Raw genomic sequence first — 8122 nt, 5'->3', positions numbered from 1 at the left:
CTCCGTCTCAAAAAAAAAAAAAAAAAAGAAAAAAGGAAGAACTTTAGAGGCAGAGATTTTCCCAGGGTCTGCTGGCCTAGTGGGGTGCCAGGCCCTCCTCTGCCGAGCCTAAGCAAAGTACTTAGCTGACCTTGTTCTCAATTCTGATCACTAGTAGTCTTCCTATGCCCCCGAGAGGCTGCTGTGCTTTATGGTAAACTTTGCATGTCAACACCTTTTTCATGTCCCTCTCATAGGGGTGGCAAAATATGCCTGACGGATCATTTCAAACCTTTGTGGGCCAGGAATGTGCCCAAATTTGGACTAGCTCATCTCATGGCTCTGGGGGTAAGTTTTGTGTATTTGGCATAAAAGGAGGAAGAGGGGCTTAGGCGCTGAGCAGTACAAGAAAAGCAGCTAAGAATAAAAGGAATAACAGTGATGTCCCTTAAGCATGTTGCCCCAGAATATGTCTGCGAGGAGGGAGCTTCTAATGGAACAAGAAGCATTGACTGGTAGTAATCTCACAGGATTTTCCTTGTATTGCAGCTGGGTCCATGGCTGGCAGTGGAAATCCCTGATCTGATTCAGAAGGGCGTCATCCAACACAAAGAGAAATGCAACCAATGAAGAATCAAGCCACTGAGGCAGGGCAGAGGGACCTTTGATAGGCTAGGATACTATTTTCCTGTGCATCACACTTAACTCATCTAACTGCTTCCCCGGACACCCTCCACCTCTAGTTGTTACTAAGTAGCTGCAGCAGGCATTGCTGGGGGAGAAACAAACAAACACCAAACAGTATTGCTACTTAGTTTCTAAGGCTGCACAGGGAAGGGAAAGACTGGGCTTTGGACAATCTAGCGGTAATTTATATCCGCCCCCAGGTGGAGCAACATGCGATCCTGGAGGCATAGGGGGTAACTGAAAGTGAGTACATACAGTCTTTCTGGTTTCTGGAGATAACCTATCAATAAAAGCTGCTTCCTCTGGTAGCCTGTGGTTCTCATTGGGAACTGTTAACAGAGGGCAAGTGGGCTAAAACATGAGGCACATGAACAGCTACGCCGGGTTGGGTTGGGAGGGAGTCGGAAATAGGGGATACTCTGGTCAGGAGTGGGAATGAAATGTTGACTGTTCCCCCTGCTGCTCAGATCTGCCTTTGTCCTTTAGTGGTGAGTCCTGCTTCGCCCTACCGTGTTAGCCTGCAAGCAGTGGTTTTGCCGGACCAGCACTTCCCGCCCTCCAGGGATCTTCCCATCCCTCTGTGAAGTGCTAGATGCTTCTCCATTGGTCTGCGGGCTGGACCCAGGCCTGCAGCTTGCCACACTTGCACCCCTGCTGTTTGGGAAGGATCTGTGCTGTAAGCCTCGCGGCCATACTACGACTGTCAGATCTCCATCCCTATGGGCTATAGGATGGGGCGACGGCACCCTATACCTCAGGGACTTGCTTTGGAGTCATGGATTAAAGACCACTCTGGGCAGCGTTGAGAACTAGCGACCCTAAACTTGGTTGCGTTTCCATGGTGTCGATCGCGGAGCCGTGGGGGCGGGCTCACGCAAGCGCCAAGGGACCGGGTGGGAGGAGTTCGGGTGTGGATGCGCAGGCGCTTTGAGAGACGGTGAAGCTGGTGGCCGGTGGCCGGGCGGGACCAACAAAGATGGCGGCGGCCCCTGCGGCGGGAGCGATCTGGGCAACGGCTGCGGCTAAAGCTGCAGCCGGGCCCACGGGGGGGCTGCACGGGGGTAGTAGGGGGTGGCCCTGAACTGGGGCCTGGCCCCGGCTGGCCTCTCCCGCCGCCTCACCGGGGGACAGGTACGGGCCGGGGCGTTATGGCATGGCGGGGTGTGGGGGGGCGCAGAGGGAAGACTGCTCCAGACCCGAGAGGACATTCTCCACAAAGGCGCGTGGGGCCCGGCGGGGCCTGGGAGAACTGGGCTGGAGGGACAGCATCCCTGGACCGCGGGGAATACGCCGCCGGATTCCGTAGCCAATCAGCGGTCTCGGCCTTTGTGCCCTCGAGGGGGGCGGACCCGGCTAAAGCCCTGCTGTGGTGGGAAAAGTGCAGAGATTAAGGGTCAAGGAGTTGTTCGTCCTCCATCCCCGACCACTGCTTCCTGAACCTCGACACCATGTCGGAGGTCGGAGGTGGGGGAGGGAATGGATCGTAAGTCACCCATATAGTCTGCTTCATTTGCAGCCCAGAGAGGCAGGGATTTGAGGATGGAGGGCTTTTGGGCTGTTTTTCGTGCATCTACGCTACCATTTGGCTAGAGGTCTTAAGTGACCCGAGGCACATCCTACTTTACTAGCCGGATATGGGGTCCCATGTTACGTTAGAGCCGAGATAGGAGTTATCACTGGCTTTTCAGTAAAGCTGTATTCTGCGGGGAGGGGACGGGAGTATAGAAAGGGTCAAAGCCATGGGCTGCTATCTTTCATTCATTTGTTTACCCAATAGATACTAAGTATTTGTACCAAACACGATGCCAGGTACTGGGGATACGATGGCTGATTCGATAGATCCGGTTCCTGCCCTCAGTGTATATACTGCTCCCCACTTTCGTTGATGTGGTAGTGGTGATGACTGAGACAACCACCTAATGTGGAAATGAGAGGACAGCAAGATTGTGGGTATGGAATGGGGCAAAGCAATAAGGGAAAATTAGTGTGGCAGGGTTCAGTACAGCAGCCTGGGTTTCCATTTCCCCCCGTATTCAAATGCTGACACTCTCTTCTCCTCCCAGGTCCAGCCTGTGGTGTCCACAATGCCCCAGGCCTCTGAGCACCGCCTGGGCCGGACCCGAGAGCCACCTGTTAATATCCAGCCCCGAGTGGGATCCAAGCTACCATTTGCCCCCAGGGCCCGCAGCAAGGAGCGCAGAAACCCAGCCTCTGGGCCAAACCCCATGTTACGACCTCTGCCTCCCCGGCCAGGTCCCCCTGATGAACGGCTCAAGAAACTGGAGCTGGGACGGGGACGGACCTCAGGCCCTCGTCCCAGAGGCCCCCTTCGAGCAGATCATGGGGTTCCCCTGCCTGGCTCACCACCCCCAACTGTGGCTTTGCCTCTCCCATCTCGGACCAACTTAGCCCGTTCCAAGTCTGTGAGCAGTGGGGACTTGCGTCCAATGGGGATTGCCTTGGGAGGGCACCGTGGCACCGGAGAGCTTGGGGCTGCACTGAGCCGCTTGGCCCTCCGGCCCGAGCCACCCACTTTGAGACGTAGCACTTCTCTCCGCCGCCTAGGGGGCTTTCCTGGACCCCCTACCCTGTTCAGCATACGGACAGAGCCCCCTGCTTCCCATGGCTCCTTCCACATGATATCCGCCCGGTCCTCTGAGCCTTTCTACTCTGATGACAAGATGGTGAGGACTTGCCACACACATGGCCTTCATGCCCATGTTCCTCTATGCTTTCCTGCCATCCTCTGCCTTTCCTGTCCCCCATTTCCCTGAAGTTCTTTTCTCAGCCCTACATTACAGCAGTTTGGACACGCCTCTCCCTTGCTTAAATACCCTTGAGCCTCCTAGACCCTTTTTTGGGTTGTTGGTGACTCTCCAGCATGGTGTGCCATTTCGGTCCCCAGGGAATTAGCTCAACTATTTAGAATTCTTCTTTGGGTCCCCAGGCCCTTCCTTTCCCTTGCTTGCACCTTCTCTACTGGGACTCTGCCTAGGCCTAATTAATCTCTGGAGCTAAAGAGAGGCGTGCACAGAATATCTTAGCAAACGTGGTTACACATTTTCTGAGCTAAGTAAGCTAGGCTGATTGCAATTGGAGCCAGGAGGAGAAGGGCAAGAAGGGGCCACGGGGGCAGGAGGGGGATTTGGGGGCAGAAAGGTGGAAGTGGTGAGCAGCTGGGCAACCATGCCAGTGCTGGGGGAGTTGCCCCAGGAGCTGCAACGTCGGCTAGCTGAGCAGAGGAGTAAGTGGGCAACAGGTGGGACAGCCATGGCTGAGTCCGTGGTACATTCAGCTGTGATGGGCTTACTGCTCATGACCAGTGAGGTAGGGAGACTAGAATACCTAGTGAGGTGAATAGGGTAGAGTTTGGGGATGAAACATGCATGGGATGGGGGAGGCAGTGGGCAGCATGCTGTTGAAAGGTTAAAGTGCCAGGTAGGATATATAGGAACTTGCCGATTGTACTCTGACCTTCCAGGCTCATCACACACTGCTTCTGGGCTCTGGTCATGTTGGCCTTCGAAACCTGGGAAACACGGTGAGAGCCATTCTCCTATCTTTCCTCTCTAAAAGGAATGTGAAATGGTGCTGGGGGTGGGGAAAACCCATGAGCTTGGGGAAGGCATGTGGAAGGAGAGCTCTGAAGCTTTTCTAAGGCTTCCTGGGCAGTGGTCTGGAGAGATAACAGCAGTGTCCCTACTGCTCCCCAGTGCTTCCTGAATGCTGTGCTGCAGTGTCTGAGCAGCACTCGACCTCTTCGGGACTTCTGTCTGAGAAGGGACTTCCGGCAAGAGGTGCCTGGAGGAGGCCGAGCCCAAGAGCTCACTGAAGGTGGGGCACCAACTCCTGCCCTCCCTGTTCAAGTCCCTTTTTCCCCAACCACTTACAGGTCCATCTGCCAGTGCTGGTGGCCCCCAACCCTTAAATCTGGCAGTTGTATCTACTTTTCCCAGTGCCTACTTTCCTAAAGGTTATTTTCTACCCTCTGAGCCACTTCTTGCTTGCCTCTTCCAGACATTAACCTTTGTTTCCCTTCCCCACTCCCATCCCAACAGCCTTTGCAGATGTGATTGGTGCCCTCTGGCACCCTGACTCCTGCGAAGCTGTGAATCCTACTCGATTCCGAGCTGTCTTCCAGAAATATGTTCCCTCCTTCTCTGGATACAGGTGGGAGAGCTGGAGGCTATGGGATTTCTCTCTGGCCGTGTCTGGGGGTAGGGCCAAGCAAGGGCCCTGGCAGCATTGTTCTGAGCCTTGAGATGTTCTTCATCCGGGAAGTGGGGACCGATATCTGGGCAGGGAATAGTGTCTGTGGACTAGGAGAGGAGTCAGTTGCCCATACTCTGTCTGGCTGTAGCCAGCAGGATGCCCAAGAGTTCCTGAAGCTCCTCATGGAGCGGCTACACCTTGAAATCAACCGCCGAGGCCGCCGGGCTCCACCAATACTTGCCAATGGTCCAGTTCCCTCTCCACCCTGCCGAGGAGGGGCTCTGCTAGAAGAACCTGAGTTAAGGTAAGGGTCGTTCCCACACCTCCTCTCCCCAGCAGTTTATCAGCATCATTCACACTTCATAGAACTGAACTATTACGATTGAAGATGAAGGGTCCAGGGAAACCCTTTAGTATAGAAAATAGTGTGAGAAGCAACGTGGGAGTAGAAGGAAGGAAGAGGGGGAGTCTAAGGGAGCAGATGGAGGCAGAAGATCATGCTAGGGATGTCACCAAATTGAAGAAGGGGATAATTCATTTACAGGTAGAGGAAGACAGCATATTCTTCCCTTGTGTACATTCTTTTCCTCTCACCTCGGATTTCCCTAGAAAGTTCATTGAGGCATTATTCCTTTGACTTTTCGTTGAAATTTAGGGAAGGAGCAGGGGTGTGGGTGGGGAGTAGGGCTCTGTGGGTCGTTTCAGCGGGTGCTGGAGGTGCCCAGTGTTCCTGCTGTCTCATGGGTGCTCCCTACTTCCTTTGATCTGTGGTAGTGATGATGACCGAGCCAACCTAATGTGGAAACGTTACCTGGAGCGAGAGGACAGCAAGATTGTGGGTATGGAATGGGGCAAAGCAATGAGGGAAAATTAGTGTGTGAGGGGGGTACAGGCTTGGGAGGAAAAATCGATACTATCAAGGAGTATGGGAACAAGACTGGATGATGCAAATGTGAAGTTGTGTGAAGAGTTGATTAGGAGTGTTGGTAGTGGGAAAGGAAGGGTCAGGCAAACGGTCAGGAAGAGATGAAAATCCAAGAAATCATCTCATAACATCCAACAATGGCCTTTTCTCCTGTCCCTGTGCTTCTGTCTAGACCTGTTTGTGGGCCAGTTGAAAAGTTGTCTCAAGTGCCAGGCCTGTGGGTATCGCTCCACGACCTTCGAGGTTTTTTGTGACCTGTCCCTGCCCATCCCCAAGGTGGGATTCCAGAGGATTCCGGGGTGGACAGCAGAGGGGCTCTGTGACCCAAGCCTACCCACCCCCAGAGTGTGGGCGGGAACCCTGTGGGTTTCTGGAGCAGAATTGAAGCCTGGATTGATTGAGAAGAGTTGGAAAAGGAAATTCAGAACATGTTGACCTTTCTTCCCCTTTTCCCCCAGAAAGGATTTGCTGGGGGCAAGGTGTCTCTGCGGGATTGTTTCAACCTTTTCACTAAGGAAGAAGAGCTAGAGTCGGAGAATGCCCCAGTAGGTGGAGGTTCACAAGGGATACAGTAAGGGTGGGAGACCTGGGGGGACTCCATGTGGATAAAAGGGATTGCATGATGCCTTAATATGGGGAATAATATTTATGGATCCGGGTTTGTGTTGGAGTCTCAGATATGTTCTAGTACTCCTAGAGCAAAGGCGAGAAGCCGAGAGGATCCAGCCGTAATGAAGAGCATACTAAATTTGTATGTGGATCAGGGTGTCAGAAAAGCCAATTGAGGTTAGGAGCATATTAACCTAACACTGTTTGCCATTTATTCAGGTGTGTGACCGATGTCGGCAGAAAACTCGAAGTACCAAAAAGTTGACAGTACAAAGATTCCCTCGAATCCTCGTGCTCCATATCCTAATCTTCAGATTCTTACTTCTCTTAAGATACCTCCCATACATTCTCTTTCCTCACCCTCCATGTTTCCAGAGAATTGAATTTTCCTTAGGAAACGCCTGCCACCCACTTTTCCACAAGCTGCTCCCAGTGTGTTGGGAGTGGGGAGAGGACAGCTTTCAGGATAGAAGAAGTCCCCCTCAGAGGCCCACTGCCTCCCAAATGCTCCTTAACCAGGGCTTAGATCTGAATCGATTTTCTGCCTCCCGAGGCTCCATCAAAAAAAGTTCAGTAGGTGTAGACTTTCCACTGCAGCGACTGAGCCTAGGGGACTTTGCCAGTGACAAAGCCGGTGAGTCTGGTGGGGAAAGTCCTAAGTAGCCAAAGGAGTGGGGGCCCAGCTCTGATTATAGAACTCGATCATCTCCAACCCCGCAGGAAGTCCTGTATACCAGCTGTATGCCCTTTGCAACCACTCAGGCAGCGTCCACTATGGCCACTACACAGCCCTGTGCCGGTGCCAGACTGGTTGGCATGTCTACAATGACTCTCGGTGAGAATAGCCTCCTATTTACATCCTGCCCCATTCCCACTCAGCCCTGACACCCTCCCCTTCTATGAAGCTCCAGGAGAGCAGAGTGCCAGGTGAAAGGAGAGGTGGAGGTCTTGCCTGATCATTTCCTGGATGCTCTGAGGTTCAGTCTTGTAGGGAGAAGGGAGTAAACAGGAATGACCACAACCCTTTCCCAATCTCCCTTTTTCCTAGTGTCTCCCCTGTCAGTGAAAACCAGGTGGCATCCAGCGAGGGCTACGTGCTGTTCTACCAACTGATGCAGGAGCCACCCCGGTGCCTGTGACACCTCTAAGCCCTGGCACCTGTGAAGCCCTTTAAACACCCTTAAGCCCCAGGCTCCCCGTTTACCTCAGAGACGTCTATTTTTGTGTCTTTTTAATCGGGGAGGGGGGAGGGGGTGGTTGTAGCTCCATTATTTTTTTTATTAAAAAATACCCTTCCACCTGGAGGCTCCCTTGTCTCCCAGCCCCATGTACAGAGCTCACCAAGCCCCTGCCCATGTACAGCCCCCAGACCCTCTGCAATATCACTTTTTGTGAATAAATTTATTAAGAAAAAATGATGTGCTTATTTGTATTTTTGCTTAGGGGGTGATGGAGAACTGGGCCAAATTGGAGTCTTTTTTTTTTTTTTTTTTTTTTTTTGAGACGGAGTCTTGCTCTGTCGCCCAGGCTGGAGTGCGGTGGCGCAATCTCGGCTCACTGCAAGCTCCGCCTCCCGGGTTCACGCCATTCTCCTGCCTCAGCCTCTCCGAGTAGCTGGGACTACAGGCGCCTGCCACCACGCCCGGCTAATTTTTTGTATTTTTAGTAGAGACGGGGTTTCACCGTGGTCTCGATCTCCTGACCTCGTGA

At 53.0% G+C, this 8122-nt stretch overlaps 2 protein-coding genes across 7 annotated transcripts in view; both read left to right on the top strand.

Moving 5' to 3' along the window:
• UFC1 (ubiquitin-fold modifier conjugating enzyme 1) overlaps window positions 1-974 on the top strand; it is a 9638-nt gene extending 8664 nt beyond the window's left edge. The window contains exons 4-5 of the mRNA XM_032161224.2: window positions 158-327; window positions 529-974. Of these exons, the coding sequence (XP_032017115.1) occupies window positions 158-327; window positions 529-609 (251 nt within the window). The 3' untranslated portion in view covers window positions 610-974. The remainder of the gene's footprint in view (window positions 1-157; window positions 328-528) is intronic.
• Window positions 975-1628: 654 nt separating this feature from the next.
• USP21 (ubiquitin specific peptidase 21) lies at window positions 1629-7821 on the top strand. Of its 6 annotated transcripts, none has more exons than XM_058443122.1 (13): window positions 1820-1885; window positions 2730-3350; window positions 4148-4207; window positions 4380-4500; window positions 4725-4836; window positions 5027-5182; window positions 5653-5717; window positions 5976-6079; window positions 6262-6348; window positions 6632-6703; window positions 6932-7046; window positions 7133-7247; window positions 7461-7821. In XM_058443122.1, the coding sequence occupies exons 1-13, from the start codon at window positions 1820-1822 to the stop codon at window positions 7549-7551; spliced, it is 1785 nt and encodes a 594-aa protein (XP_058299105.1). In that variant the 3' UTR covers window positions 7552-7821. The 6 variants fall into 6 exon arrangements, with proteins under 6 accessions (XP_032017096.1, XP_058299105.1, XP_058299104.1 ...); XM_058443121.1 differs by lacking the exon at window positions 1820-1885 and adding an exon at window positions 2159-2616; XM_058443120.1 differs by lacking the exons at window positions 1820-1885; window positions 4725-4836 and adding an exon at window positions 2159-2616 and having other exon boundaries at window positions 4837-5182.
• The last annotated feature ends 301 nt before the right edge of the window (window positions 7822-8122 follow it).

This window comes from Hylobates moloch, unplaced genomic scaffold, assembly GCF_009828535.3.
Source record: "Hylobates moloch isolate HMO894 unplaced genomic scaffold, HMol_V3 SCAFFOLD_8, whole genome shotgun sequence".
Taxonomy (NCBI): Eukaryota; Metazoa; Chordata; class Mammalia; order Primates; family Hylobatidae; genus Hylobates; species Hylobates moloch.
The sequence above is the reverse complement of the archived record's forward strand: the minus strand, read 5'-3'. Positions and strand labels throughout refer to the sequence as shown.

Excerpts from the sequence above, each read along its gene's own strand:
- USP21 (XM_032161205.2), top strand. The coding sequence starts at position 2,751 with ATGCCCCAGGCCTCTGAGCACCGCCTGGGCCGGACCCGAGAGCCACCT. Across the intron at positions 3,351-4,147 it reads TCTACTCTGATGACAAGATG|GCTCATCACACACTGCTTCT; the intron begins GTGAGGACTTGC and ends CTGACCTTCCAG. Across the intron at positions 4,208-4,379 it reads TTCGAAACCTGGGAAACACG|TGCTTCCTGAATGCTGTGCT; the intron begins GTGAGAGCCATT and ends ACTGCTCCCCAG.